We start from the raw sequence: 16,043 nt of genomic DNA, 5'->3' as shown, positions 1-16,043 counted from the left end.
ACTGACATAACGATATTTGATATGTTCAGGTTTAAAACAATAAAGAATGTATTACAGTATTTTATGGTAGATAATTTTTATATACAGAAATATAAAACATACTTATCCCACTCTGCATAATCCCTCGGAATTTTCTTTTTAGCTGGTCTACTTTTAGAATTTTTTTCCTGAAAGAAAAAATTATATTTTATGAGATATTTAATATAAGATTAGCAGATTTTCCTATAAATGTGTAGCACTGGATTAAGGTACACAAATTGAATGGGTAAGAAAAATAGGTACCCTTGACGTTACAACAACTCCAGTATTATAATTTTTTTAACATAATAATATACAGCAGGTTAAAAAGTAATTTTAAATTTGTAGTTAATTATGAGAGTGATGGGCAGGACTTTAAGTACATATATAAAATTTTAAAACTTATATGTGTGAAGAAATGTGATTATTATTGATTTTTCTTATAATAGAAAAGTACTAAACTATCATTCATTGTTTTAAAACCTAGGCATTGAAGAAATAAGAATAACTACTTTGCTGTGTTAGACAGAGCTGTTTTGCTTGCAATGACAGACACCCAACTTGAACTAATTTTAGTTAAAAAGAATAAATTATTGGCTTATGTAACCAAATTGATGGAAGGGCAGGGGTATGTCTGGATAAAGGGTTCATATACCCTCTTTCTACAGCTCTCCCTCTCTCCCCTTTTCTCCTTCTCTCCCCCAGAAGTCTCTGCTTCTCTCTCCCTGATTTTGTTTTCCCTGCTGTCTGCTTGCTTTTTCTATGTAGTTGCAAATGTGGCCACACACAGTCTGGGATTATAACCTCACAGGCCTCCCAATCAGAAAGGAAAAGGAGAGTGACTCTTCTCTCCATCTTTAGTTAGAGAAATCCCAGGGAAGGACTCTGATTGGCTAGCTTCAGTTATGGGCCCATCACTGACCAAGCACTAGCTTGGTGCTACTAAGTGGCTCAACCCAGGTCACATGTCCACTGCAAGCACCTTGAAGGGAATGGGAGGAAAGCAAACAACAGCTCACAAATAGTTTCTCAAATGATTTCTTAAAAGTCATAATTTGAAACCATTTGAATGGGTCATTTTGGCACGATGGCACGATTTTGTACCACTGGTCATTAGGAGTTACACAGATCTTCCAAATATTCCTACATTTCATTATACAATTAAAAAATCATATCTGTTAAAATCCTCATGGAGTTCACCGACAGGCACACGCAAAGATGCTCAACATCACTAATCGTCAGGGAAATGCAAATTAAAACCACGAGATATCACCTCACACCTGTCAGAATGGCTATCATCAAAAAGACCATAAATAACAAATATTAGAGAGGATGTGAAGAAAAGGGAATCCTTGTACACTGTTGGTGCATCCACTGTGGAAAACAGTATGGCAGTTTCTAAAAAAACTAAAAATAGAACTACCCTACGATCAAGCAATTCCACTCCAGGGTATATATTTGAATAAAATGCAAACACTAATTCAAAGAGATGCATGCACCCCAATGTACACAGCAGCATTATTTACAATTGCCAAGATCTGGAAGCAACTTAAGTGTCTATCAACAAATGAATGGATAAAGAAGAAGTAGTGTATACAAACATAAAAAAGAATGAAATTTTACCATTTGCAACAACATGGATGGACTTGGAGGGTATTATGCTAGGTGAAATAAGTCAGACAGAGGAAGACAAATACTATATGATATCACTTATATGTGGAATCTAAAAACTAAACTAGTGAATATAACAAAAAGGAAACAGACTCATAGATACAGAGAACAAACTAGTGGTTACCAATGGGGAGAGGGCAGGGGGAGGGGCAAAACCAGAGTAGGAGATTAAGAGGTACAAAGTATTATGTATAAAATAAATTAGCTACAAGGATATACTGTACAACACAGCGAATATGGCCAATATTTTATAATAACTATAGATGGAGTATAACCTTTAAAAACTGTGAATCACTGTTATAACACCTGTAACTTGTATAATATTGTACATCAACTATATCTCAATTGTTTAAAAGTAAAAAAAAAAAATCCTCATGGAGCTCATCATAAAAGTCACTAAGCGTCTCCCTTAAGGGGAAATTTTTTTTGTCACAAGTAGGTATTTGAGAGCCGCCAATAATATGAAATACTCTGAATTTTACCTGAAAGCTCAGGTTTTAGCACTGGCAACAAATACTGTTCATTGATTTCTTTGAAGTGATAGACCATTGCACTATTTCCAAGAAAATGTCTGCCAGAAACTCAACTCTGAATAACTATAGCTTGTCTGTCAGTCATTTCTTCAAGTAAAAATTGTTCCAGGAAAGAGTTGCTAATTCGGCTGGCAGTCAATCACACAAGTGCTTTTTCTTATGATAACCATCATATTTCATTTCACAGTGAAGTGCCTTCTGTGTACTCCTCATTTTGTCACACAGAATATTTTTTAACATCTTTATTGAAGTATACTTGCTTTACAATGGTGTGTTAGTTTCTGCTGTATAACAAAGTGAAGCAGCTATACATACACATACATCCCCATATCTCCTCCCTCTTGCGACTCCCTCCCACCCCTCTAGGTGGACACAAAGCACGGAGCTGATCTCCCTGTGCTATGTGGCTGCTTCCCACAAGCTATCTATTTTACATTTGGTACACACAGAATGTTAAAAAGATATGTCCTCAAGATTCAAGATTTAATGACAAAAAAAGTTTTATTGTTTCATCAAACTTTTAAGTTAAATTGGAATTTTTTACTATGAGTGCACAGCAGTGGAGAAAACAATGACCACTAGTCCAGTTGGTGCCACTGCCATGATTCATGGTAAGGCACCAGCAGGTTTACCCTCAGTGCAAATGTCAACCGAGTGAAAGAGACAAAAGCATCAGCATTATTTTTTAAAATAACATTGACTTTCTGGATCCCCTAGAAGGATCTCTGGGACAATCAGCATCCACGGGCCATACTTTGAGAACCACTGTACTACTAGTCTGTCTATTCCTACTGGACTATAAGCTCTTTGAGGACAGAGACCAAATGTTTTTTGTTGTTATAGTTTCAGGACACAGGCTTAACACATAATGAGTGTTCAATAAATACGAATTCACTGATTACAGACAGTAGTAGCCTTCCTATACTTACTTACTTACTTTGTACCTCAGTTACCTGAGTAATTGCTAATGAGTAAAAGACCCAGGAAGGTAAATTACCAAGGAGCAGAGTGATGAAAAGGCTATGAATGTTTTTCGAATAAAACTGGGGACTCAAAGAAGAGACGAGAAAAACAAGAATGACTCAACCCGAAATGAAGAGACTTAGGTAAGCATCCTCTTAAAGATGATAGGAATAAAAGAAAACAAAAAAAAAGGAGGGCAGAGGGAATGGAATGTGTGATCCAAGCAAAAGCCCACTGGAGACAAGGGCTGGGTTCTATAATATCAGGGTCAGGTGGATGCCAAGAAGCTCAATTTTAACTTGAAGTTAAGTGAACCTGGAACTCCAACAGGCCCCTTCTCTATGGAAGCCATGGGTTACCAAGGAGAGATCTGCATGGCAAAATAGGGACCAATCTCAGAGGAATAAAAATGAGGGGCTGGAGATGGGGGGAGAAATGCACTAAACAGAGAAATGACATCTATAACTGCTTGAAATCCATGTTTAATGGGTTAAACAGATTAATTCATCTGTTTAACGCTTTAAATCATACTTAATTGTGTAATAAACTACTCCCTCTATACCTCTATTGGATACATGAAATTACTCCCTGAAACTCTTACACACTGAATTGGATCTTAAGTACTCATCAAAACTTGTCAGAGTAGAAGAGACAGAACAGCAAAAGAAAAAATGAGGAAGGTGGTAAACCCAAGATGCAAGCCTTCAAATGAAAATACTGTTTGATTTTGATCTCCAGGTGAGGCCTACTCCAGAAGGTGATGACACACGATCACCTGAAAAAAAATCCCCAGCTGCCTACAGGACATCACACTTCGGCTACACTGATTAAACCAAGATAATGTTCTTAATAAACAACAACTTTCTCCCCCTACCACTCACACCCCACACCAAAAAGGCCTACCTTGGCAACATGAAGATGGCTGGTTGAACCACGAACTGGAGGCAAATTATCTTCCATTGCTGGAAATGTTTCATTTTCTTGAAAGTGTATTTTATCATCTTCTTTTTTAATTTCTGATACCCAACTCTAAGAAGAAGAGAGGAAAAAAGAAGGTAAATATACAGTTTGAAATAATTAACCAGGCATTAGAAAGGACTGTACATCATCATAGTTTACTGTGGGTCAATTTTTAGGTGACAATTTGATCATGCCATTTTCCCTACCTGAAATGCCCTTCTTACCCTCTTGTTTTTTTTTTCAACTGTAGGAAAATATACAATAACATAAAATGTATCATCTCAACTATTTTTAAGTGTACAGTTCAGTATTGTTCAGTATATTCATTGGTGCCCTTCCTACATTCATTGGTGCCCTTCCTACTTTATCTTACAAGATCTTTTTCATCATCCCTTCCAGCAAGCTTTCTCTGAACTTCCTGGTTGGGCTAAAAGTGTTCCTCCTCTGTGTTTAGCATAGATTTTAAATCCTCTATTTATTGTTTGTCCCTCTTACCACACTGTAAGTTCCTTGAGGGCAGAGCCTATGTCTTAATATCAAGAACCTTAGCACATCAGCTGCAACTTAACATACAGATTAGATTGACCCAGTCTCCAACTCTAGCAGTTTGACAAAAGGAACATGCTTTCTGTAGTTAAATATTAATTACTTCAGATTCCACTGATTTTTTTTATATACAGTGGTCAGTATAAAATATACAAATAACAAGAAAGACAAAGAAGCAGAAAAACATTACCCACAGTCAACAGAAGCAGACTCATAGAGTGGATGGATGTTGGAAGTAACAAATAGGGACTTAAAAACAGCTACAGTAAATATGTAAGGAGGGTGGACAACATGCATGAACAACTGAGAACTTTGGGAGAAGAATGGAAACTTTAAAAAGATTTAATGGAAATCCTGAAAATGAAAAACTCAGTATCCAGAATGAATCTATTTGATTAACAGTAGAATGGACACAGGGAAAACGTGGACAAAAAGAGAATCAGTAATGTTATAGCAGATGTGAACATTAACCAACTTGACCTAATCAATATTAAAAACTTCTATGTTATTTTCAAGACCACATGGAACATAGGCCAAAAAAAGTCTCAATAAATTTGATGAAATTTATTGAGGGGTGAAATTATACAAAGTATGGTATCTGACCACAACAGACCTAAACTAGAATTCAGTAATAATAAGTATTTAAATTATCCCCAAGTAATTGGAAATTAAACAATACACTTATAAAGAGATCATGGGTTAAAAAAGGAAATCAGATGGGAAATTGGAAAATAATTTGAACTAAGTGATAATGAAAACATGACATATAATTTGTAGGATTCAGATAAAGTATTAGAGGGAAATATACAACTTTAAACAAGAAGAAAGGCTTAAGATCCAATTATTTAAGCTTCTACCTTAAAAAACTAATGAAGAGAGAGAAAACACATTAAAGCCAAAGTAGGTAGAAGGAAATAAAAATATTAAAAAATAAAAGTAGGAATCTGTAAAACAGATAATAGAAAAATAAAGAAAATCAACATTCAAAACTAGTTTTTTTGTTTTGTTTTGTTTTTTGTTTTTTTTGTGGTAAGTGGGCCTCTCACTGTTGTGGCCGCTCCCATTACGGAGCACAGGCTCCGGACGTGCAGGCCCAGCGGCCATGGCTGGCAGGCCCAGCCGCTCCGCGGCATGTGGGATCTTCCCAGACCGGGGCACGAACCCATGTCCCCTGCATCGGCAGGCGGACTCTCAACCACTGTGCCACCAGGGAAGCCCAAAACTAGTTTTTCTGGAAATAAATTAATACAACTGACAAACACTTAGCAAGACTAGTCAAAAGAAAGTGAAAGGAAAAAATACAAATTACTAGTATCAGGGATAAAAGAGGTACGTCACTAATAATTCTACAGATATTAAAAAAATAAGGGGATGTTTTAGACAAATTTATACCAATAACTTTGCAAGTTAGATAAAATAAACAAATTCCCTGAAAAACTTAACTTAGATACAAGAAAAGGTGAAGTACTTAAAACAAACAAAAAAACCCAGCACAGTGTCTGGCACATACTAGGTTCACAATAATGTTTATTAAACTGAATCGTCACAGAGGCCAGAAAAACTGAGTAAGATATTTCCTTATTATCTGTGAAATTCTATTATTTATTATTCAGCAGATATATAGTGAGGGTCTAATATTTGTCAGACACTCTTCAAACAGGGGCTAGGATAAACTATATTAACTGTCCTACCCATATAGGAGGCAGGGAGGATGAAAAGGAGGCAAACAGGAGAAACAGGAAGAGAAAAAGAAAATCAAGGGAAAAAGTATGAAGGAAAGGAGATGAGAAGGAAACTAACTTAAGAATTGACCGAGAAAGAACAAACAGGCCCTGCAATTAAAACGGCTGTTTACCCCTCAGAAAATAAAGCCAAAGAACGCTGGACAAAAACTGCTATTTTAACCTGTAAATTAATTACCAAATTTTCAAACTCAAGTCAATAAAATGACAAAATGAGAAAGCTGAAAGTTTTTAAAAATTAGCATTCTGAGTTAGAGAATACACATAACTTAAAATTGTTTTCAAGTGTATGATTTACCTCAGAAAAAAATACACTGAATAAAATAAAGTAAAACCAAAAAAATTTGTTTTCCCAGAGTCTGTTTAAAAATATATATATTTCTTAAGCAAAATGAAGCCACAAAGGAACTATGAGACGATATAAGTAAATATGTATCTGGTGGAGACAGAGTCTTCCTAAGTATAAAACAAATGTAAAGATCATAAAGGATAAAATCAAGAGGTGTGGTTACATAAAAATAAATAAACATCACACACAAAACTTATAAGGCAAATTAACAAATTGAGGGAAAAATTAAAATATGTAGGAAAGAACTCTTACAAATAAATAAGAAACATATCAATAGAAAAGTCAATAAAGGAGCTCTGGCTCTGACAAAGTAACAGGGACTAAATTTACCCTCCTGCCTAAACTTTAGAAAACCCGATATATGAAACAATAGTTTTCAGACGCTGGACAACAGGTGGCACAGGACAATAATTCTTGAAAGAAGGAAAACAAATGAGGTAAACCCTACGTTTGCTCCAAACTGACTGCCTAGTGTTTCCAGGCTACAGCATAGGGAAAGGAAATAGTCTTGGGTCTCAATGAATTTAGAAGAACAGAGGTCAGACTTTGGGGAGACCAAGATTGCAAGAACTGAGGAGGCAAGATTTCTGAGAGGAGAGATCTGGACAGAGAGAAAGCTCTGAAGATAACCCGAATAGCCCTGAGTCTACTAAAGAAACTGAATTAAATTAAATTTAATTGGTAGTTAAAACCTTACCAATAAAGAAAACTTGAGGCCCAGATGGCGTCAATGGTAAATTCTAGAAAACATTTAAGGAAGAAATAATATCAATTATACACAAGCTTTTCTAGGAAACAGAAGAGAGAATACTTTCCAACTCACTCTGAGGTCAACAGTACCCTGCTAAGAAACTAGACAATGACATTACAAGAAAACTACAGGCCAATATCTCTCATGATCCATAGACACAAAAAGTCCTTGACAAAATTTTAGCAATCCAATCCATATGAAAAAGATACATCATGATGAGTAGGGTTTATCCTGGAATGCAAGGTTACTATAACACTCAAAAACAGTGTACATAAATTACCTTATTAACAGACTAGTAAGAAAACCATATGTTCATCTCAATAAATGCAGGAAAAGCATTTCACAAAATTCAATATCCATTCATGATAAAAATTCTCCATCCATCAAACATGGAACAGAAGGGAACTTCCTCAACCTGATATAGGACATTTATACAAATCTGAAAGTAACAATGAAAGGCTGGATATTTCACCTAAGATTGGGAACAAGACAAAGATAGCTGCTCTCATTTCAACATTGTACTAGAGGTCCAAGCCAATGGAATAAGGCAAGTAAAAGGAATAAAAGGCAGCCAGTATGGAAAAGAAGAAAATCTTTCAATATTCACAGATGCCATAATCTTCCATAAAGAAAATCCAAGGAATCTACAAAAAAAGCTACTAGAACGAATGTGTTAGTTTGAATTAAACAAGACACAGGATACACAGTCAATATAAAAAGGCCAATTTTAGATAACTATAAGCTTGCAATGTACAAGTAGAAATTGAAATTAAAATTCTACTGATATGAGGTATCTAGATTAGCCAAACTCAAAGAAACAGAAAGTAGAATGGTCAATAGATGCAGAAAAAGCTTTTGATAAAATTCAACATCCATTTATGATAAAAACTCTCCAGAAAATGGGCAAAGAGGGAACATACCTCCACATAACAAAGGCCATAAATGACAAACTCACAGCTAACATCATACAGGAACAGGAAGAAGAAAAGGATGTCCAATCTCGCCACTTTTATTCAACAAAGTTTTTGAAGTCCTAGCCACAGCAATCAGAGAAGAAAAAGAAATAAAAGGCATCCAAACTGGAAAAGAAGTTGTTAAACTGTCACAATTTGCAGATGACATGATACTTATTATACATAGAAGATCCTAAAGATGCTACCAGAAAACTATTAAAGCTCATCGATGAATTTGGTAAAGTCGCAGGATACAAACTTAACACACAGAAATCTGTTGCATTTCTATACATTAACAACAAAAGATCAGAAAGAAAAATTAAGGAAACAATCCCATTTATCATCACATAAAAAAGAATAAAATACCTAGGAATAAACCTACCCAAGGAGGCAAATGCTCTGTACTCCAAAATCTATAAGAGGCTGATGAAAGAAATCGATGATGACACAAAGAGATGGAAAGATATACCATGTTCTTGGATTAGAAGAATCAATATTGTCAAAATGACTATATTACCCAAGGCAATTTACACATTCAATGCAATCCCTATCAAATTACCAATGGCATTTCTCACAGAACTAGAACAAAAAATTTTACATTTGTATGGAAACACAAAAGACCCCAAAGAGCCAAAAGCAATCCTGAGAGAGAAAAATGAAGCTGGAGGAATCAGGCTTCCTGACTTCAGACTATGCTATAAAGCTACAATAATCACAACAGTATGGTACTGGCACAAAAAACAGAAATATAGATCAACGGAACAGGATAGACAGCCGAGAAATAAACCCAAACACCTAGGTCATTAATCTATGACAAAGGAGGCAAGAATACACAACGGAGAAAAGACAGACTCTTCAATAAGTGGTGCTGGGAAAACTGGACAGCCACATGTAAAAGAATGAAATTAGAACATTCTCTCCCACCACATACAAAAATAAATTAAAGGGCTTCCCTGGTGGCGCAGTGGTTGAGAGTCCACCTGCCGATGCAGGGAACATGGATGGGTTCGTGCCCCGGTCCGGGAAGATCCCACATGCTGTGGAGTGGCTAGGCCCGTGAGCCATGGCCGCTGAGCCTGCGCGTCCGGAGCCTGTGCTCCGCAACGGGAGAGGCCACAACAGTGAGAGGCCCGCGTACCGCAAAAAATAAATAAATAAATAAATAAATAAAAATAGATTTAAGACTGGATACTTTAAAACTCCTAGAGGAAAACATAGGCAGAACACTCTTTGACATAAATTGCAGCAATATCTTTTTAGATCCATCTCCTAGAATAATGGAAATAAAGACAAAAATAAACAAATGGTACCTAATTAAACTTAAAAGCTTTTGCACAGCAAAGGAAACCACAAACAAAACGAAAGGAACACCTACAGAATAGGAGAAAATATTTGCAAATGATGCAAATGACAAAAGATTAATCTCCAAAATATACAAACAGCTAATACCGTTTTATATATATATATATATATATATATACATATATAAAATCAAAAAAATGGGCAGAAGATCTAAAGAGACATTTCTCCAAAGAAGACATACAGAAGGCCAAAAGGCACATGAAAAGATGCTCAACGTCACTAATTATTAGAGAAATGCAAATCAAAACTACAATAAAGTATCACCTCACATTGGTCAGAATGGCCATCGTCAAAAAGTCTACAAATAATAAATGTTGGAGAGGGTGTGGAGAAAAAGGAACTCTCCTACACTGTTGGTGGGAATGTAAATTGGTGCAGCCACTATGGAGAACAGTATAGAGGTTCCTTATAAAACTAAAAATAGAGTTACCATATGATACTGCAATCCCACTCCTGAGCATACATCTGGATAAAACCGTAATTGGAAAAGATATATGCACCCCAATGTTCATTGCAGCACTGTTTACAATAGCCAAGACATGCAAGCAACCTTAATGTCTATCAACAGGTGAATGGATAAGGAAGATGTGGTATATTTATTCAGCAGAATATTACTCAGCCATAAAAAAGAATGAAATGATGCCATCTGCAGCAACATGGATGGACTAGAGATGATTATACTAAGTGAAAAGCCAGACAGAGAAAGACCAACATCATATGATACTGTTTATATATGGAATCCAAAAAAAATGATATAAATGAACTTATAAACAAAACAGAAATAGGCCCACAGACATAGAAAACAAACTTACGGTTATCAAAAGGGAAGGGGGGGGAGGGATAAATTAGGAGTTTGGGATTAATATATATACACTACTATATATAAAATAATCAACAAGGACCTACTGTGTAGCACAGGGAACTATACTCAATATTTTGTAATAACCTATAAGGGAAAAGAATCAGAAAAAAGATAGATATACATGTATGTATAACTGAATCACTGTGCTGTACACCTGATGCTGACACAACATTGTAAATCAACTATACTGCAATAAAAAAATAAAAAAGAATGTAAACGGATCAAAAAAGAAATAAAACAGAAAGTAGAATGGTGGTTGCCAGGGGCTGGTGGTGGGGGTGGGATTGGAGAGTTGTTATTTAATGGGTAGAGAACTTCAGTTTTGGAAGATGAAAAAGTTTTTGAGATTGGTTGCACAACAATATGAATATACTTAACACTAATGAACTGTACACTTAAAAATGGTTAAGATAGGGGCTTCCCTGGTGGCGCAGTGGTTGAGAGTCCACCTGCCGATGCATGGGACACAGGTTCATGCCCCGGTCCGGGAACATCCCACATGCCGTGGAGCGGCTAGGCCTGTGAGACATGGCCGCTGAGCCTGCGCATCCAGAGCCTGTACTCCGCAACGGGAGAGTCACAACAGGGAGAGGCCCGCGTACCGCAAAAAAAAAAAAATGGTTAAGATAATAAATTTTATATAAACCAATAAAATTTCATAACTGAAGTGACTAAGAATGAGCAAAAAAAATTTAAATTAAAACATTAACTTTTACAGTAGCATAAAATATATTAGATACTTAGAAATAAATTTCATTAAAAATAAGAAGTATACACTGAAAACTATGAGACACTGCTTCATTAAAGACCTATGTGAACAGAAAAAATATATGTTCATGGATCAGAAATCTCAATATTGTTAAGATATCAATTCCTCCAAAATTGATCCACAAATTCAACACAATCCCAACTCAAATACAAGCAAGCTATTTTGTAGAAATTGGCAAGCAGCTCCCACAGGAACCCGGCCTGAGGAGCAGTGGCAGGAGCTTCGAGACTACGGTGGCGCGAAAGCCGTGTGGAGGAAAGGCTCTTGGTGCTGCAGCCAGGAGTCAGTGCTGTGCCTCTGAGCTGGGAGAGCCAACTTCAGGACACTGGTCAACAAGAGACCTCCCAGCTCCACATAATATCAAACGGCGAAAATCTCCCAGAGATCCCCATCTCAACGCCAGGACCCAACTTCACTCAACGACCAGCAAGCTACAGTGCTGGACACCCTATGCCAAACAACTAGCAAAAGAGGAACACAACCCCACCCATTAGCAGAGAGGCTGTCTAAAATCATAATAAGTCCACAGACACCCCAAAACACACCACCAGACGTGGACCTACCCACCAGAAAGACAAGATCCAGCCTCATCCACCAGAACACAGGCACTAGTCCCCTCCACCAGGAAGCCTACACAACCCACTGAACCAACCAACCTTAGCCACTGGTGACAGACACAAAAAACAACGGGAACTACGAACCTGCAGCCTGCAAAAAGGAGACCCCAAACACAGTAAGATAAGCAAAATGAGAAGACAGAAAAACTCACCACAAATGAAGGAACAAGATAAAAACCCACCAGACATAACAAATAAAAGGAAATAGGCAGTCTACCTGAAAAAGAATTCAGAATAATGATAGTAAAGATGATCCAAAATCTTGGAAAAAGAATAGACAAAATGCAAGAAACATTTAACAAGGACCTAGAAGAACTAAAGATGAAACAAACAACAATGAACAACACAGTAAATGAAATGAAAAATACTCTAGATGGGATCAATAGCAGAAAAACTGAGACAGAAGATAGGATAAGTGACCTGGAAGATAAAATAGTGGAAATAACTACTGCAAAGCAGAATAAAGAAACCAGAATAAAAAGAACTGAGGACAGTCTCAGAGACCTCTGGGACAACATTAAACGCACCGACATTCGAATTATAGGGGTTACAGAAGAAGAAGAGAAAAAGAAAGGGACTGAGAAAAATATTTGACGAGATTATAGTTGAAAACTTCCCTAATAGGGGAAAGGAAATAGTTAATCAAGTCCAGGAAGCACAGAGAGTCCCATACAGCATAAATCCAAGGAGAAATACGCCAAGACACATATTAATCAAACTGTCAAAAATTAAAAACAAAGAAAGCATATTAAAAGCAGCAAGGGAAAAACAACAAATAACACACAAGAGAATCCCCATAAGGTTAACAGCTGATCTTTCAGCAGAAACTCTGCAAGCCAGAAGGGAGTGGCAGGACACATTTAAAGTGATGAAGGAGAAAAACCTGCAACCAAGATTACTCTACCCAGCAAGGATCTCATTCAGATTTGATGGAGAAATTAAAACCTTTACAGACAAGCAAAAGTTGAGAGAGTTCAGCACCACCAAACCAGCTTTACAACAAATGCTAAAGGAACTTCTCTAGGCAAGAAACACAAGAGAAGGAAAAGAATTACAATAACGAACCCAAAACAATTTAGAAAATGGGAATAGGAACATACATATCGATAATTACCTTAAATGTAAATGGACTAAATGCTCCCACCAAAAGACACAGATTGGCTGAATGGATACAAAAACAAGACCCATATATATGCTGTCTACAAGAGATCCACTTCAGACATAGAGACACATACAGACTGAAAGTAAGGGGATGGGAAAATATATTCCATGCAAATGGAAACCAAAAGAAAGCTGAAGTAGCAATTCTCATATCAGACAAAATAGACTTTAAAATAAAGACTATTACAAGGGACAAAGAAGGACACTACATAATGATCAAGGGATTGATCCAAGAAGAAGATATAACAATTGTAAATATTTATGCACCCAACATATAGGAGCACCTCAATACATAAGGCAAATACTAACAGCCATAAAAGGGGAAATCAACAGTAACACATTCATAGAAGGGGACTTTAACACCCCACTTTCACCAATGAACAGATCATCCAAAATGAAAATAAATAGGGACACACAAGCTTTAAATGATACATTAAACAAGATGGACTTTATTGATATTTATAGGACACTCCAACCAAAAACAACAGAATACACATTTTTCTCAAGTGCTCATGGAACATTCTCCAGGATAGATCATATCTTGGGTCACAAATCAAGCCTAGGTTATTTTAAGAAAATTAATATGGTATCAAGTATCTTTTGCGACCACAACACTATGAGACTAGATATCAATTACAGGAAAAGATCTGTAAAAAATACAAACACATGGAGGCTAAACAATACACTACTTAATAACGAAGTGATCACTGAAGAAATCAAAGAGGAAATCAAAAATACCTAGAGGGCTTCCCTGGTGGCACAGTGGTTGAGAGTCCGCCTGCCAATGCAGGGGACGCGGGTTCGCGCACCGGTCCGGGAAGATCCCACGTGCCTCGGAGCGGCTGGGCCCGTGAGCCATGGCCGCTGAGCCTGCGCGTCCGGAGCCTGTGCTCCGCAACGGGAGAGGCCACAACCGTGAGAGGCCCACGTATCAGGGGAAAAAAAAAAAAAAAAAAAAACCTAGAAACAAATGACAATGGAGACACAACGACCCAAAACCTACGGGAAGCAGCAAAAGCAGTTCTAAGAGGGAAGTTTATAGCAATACAAGCCCACCTTAAGAAACAGGAAACATCTCGAATAAACAACCTAACCTTGCACCTAAAGCAATTAGAGAAAGAAGAACAAAAAAACCCCAAAGTTAGCAGAAGGAAAGAAATCATAAAAATCAGATCAGAAATAAATGAAAAAGAAATGAAGGAAACGATTGCAGGGATCGCTAAAACTAAAAGCTGGTTTTTTGAGAAGATAAACAAAATTGATAAACCATTAGCCAGAGTCATCAAAGAAAAAAGGGAGAAGATTCAAATCAATAGAATTAGAAATGAAAAAGGAGAAGTAACAACTGACACTGCAGAAATACAAAGGATCATGAGAAATACAAAGGATCACATGAGAGATTACTACAAGCAATTCTATGCCAATAAAATGGACAACCTGGAAGAAATGGACAAATTCTTAGAAATGCACAACCTGCCAAGACTGAATCAGGAAGAAATAGAAAATATGAACAGACCAATCACAAGCACTGTAATTGAAACTGTGATTGAAAATCTTCCAACAAACAAAAGCCCAGGACCAGATGGCTTCACAGGTGAATTCTATCAAACATTTAGAGAAGAGCTAACACCTATCCTTGTCAAACTCTTCCAAAATATAGCAGAGGGAGGAACACTCTCAAATTCATTCTACGAAGCCACCATCACTTTGATACCAAAACCAGACAAGGATGTCACAAAGAAAGAAAACTACAGGCCAATATCACTGATGAACATAGATTCAAAAATCGTCAACAAAATACTAGCAAACAGAATCCAACAGCACATTAAAAGGATCATACACCATGATCAAGTGGGTTTTACTCCAGGAATGCAAGGATTCTTCAATATACACAAATCAATCAATGTGATAAACCATATTAACACATTGGAGGAGAAAAACCACATGATCATCTCAATAGATGCAGAGAAAGCTTTTGACAAAATTCAACACCCATTTATAATAAAAACCCTGCAGAAGTAGGCATAAAGGGAACTTTCCTCAATATGATAAAGGCCATATATGACAAACCCACAGCCAACATCGTCCTCAATGGTGAAAAACTGAAAGCATTTCCACTAAGATCAGGAACAAGACAAGGTTGCCCACTCTCACCACTCTTATTCAACATAGTTTGGGAAGTTTTAGCCACAGCAATCAGAGAAGAAAAGGAAATAAAAGGAATCCAAAGTGGAAAAGAAGAAGTAAAGCTGTCACTGTTTGCAGATGACATGATACTATACATAAAGAATCCTAAAGATGCTACCAAAAAACTACTAGAGTTAATCAATGAATTTGGTAAAGTTGCAGGATATAAAATTAATGCACAGAAATCTCTGGCATTTCTATACACTAATGATGAAAAATCTGAAAGTGAAATCAAGAAAACACTCCCATTTACCACTGCAACAAAAAGAATAAAATACCTAGGAATAAACCTACCCAAGGAGACAAAAGACCTGTATGCAGAAAATTATAAGACACTGATGAAAGAAATTAAAGATGATACAAATAGATGGAGAGATATACCATGTTCTTGGATTGGAAGAATCAACATTGTGAAAATGACTCTACTACCCAATGCAATCTACAGATTCAATGCAATCCCTATCAAACTACCAATGGCATTTTTCAAAGAACTAGAACAAAAAAATTTTACAATTTGTATGGAAACAAAAAAGACCCCGAATAGCCAAAGCAATCTTGAGAAAGAAAAACGGAGGTGGAGGAATCAGGCTCCCTGACTT

The 16,043-nt window shown here is 36.6% G+C and overlaps 1 protein-coding gene across 5 annotated transcripts in view; it reads right to left on the bottom strand.

Annotated features, from left to right (window-relative positions):
- SPAG1 (sperm associated antigen 1) overlaps positions 1 to 16,043 on the bottom strand; it is a 99,756-nt gene that overhangs the window by 76,017 nt on the left and 7,696 nt on the right. For 4 of the 5 annotated variants that reach the window (XM_073794633.1, XM_033842919.2, XM_033842920.2 and 1 more), the window contains 2 exons: positions 4,089 to 4,214; positions 103 to 167 (listed from right to left, as the gene is read on the bottom strand). In XM_073794633.1, the coding sequence (XP_073650734.1) occupies positions 103 to 167; positions 4,089 to 4,214 (191 nt within the window). Of the gene's footprint in view, positions 1 to 102; positions 168 to 4,088; positions 4,215 to 16,043 lie in introns of those variants that run through there. The other variant, XM_033842923.2, reaches the window with a different exon arrangement.

This window comes from Tursiops truncatus, chromosome 17 (genome assembly GCF_011762595.2).
Source record: "Tursiops truncatus isolate mTurTru1 chromosome 17, mTurTru1.mat.Y, whole genome shotgun sequence".
NCBI classification, from domain to species: Eukaryota; Metazoa; Chordata; class Mammalia; order Artiodactyla; family Delphinidae; genus Tursiops; species Tursiops truncatus.
This window is presented reverse-complemented; position numbering and strand designations above follow the sequence as displayed.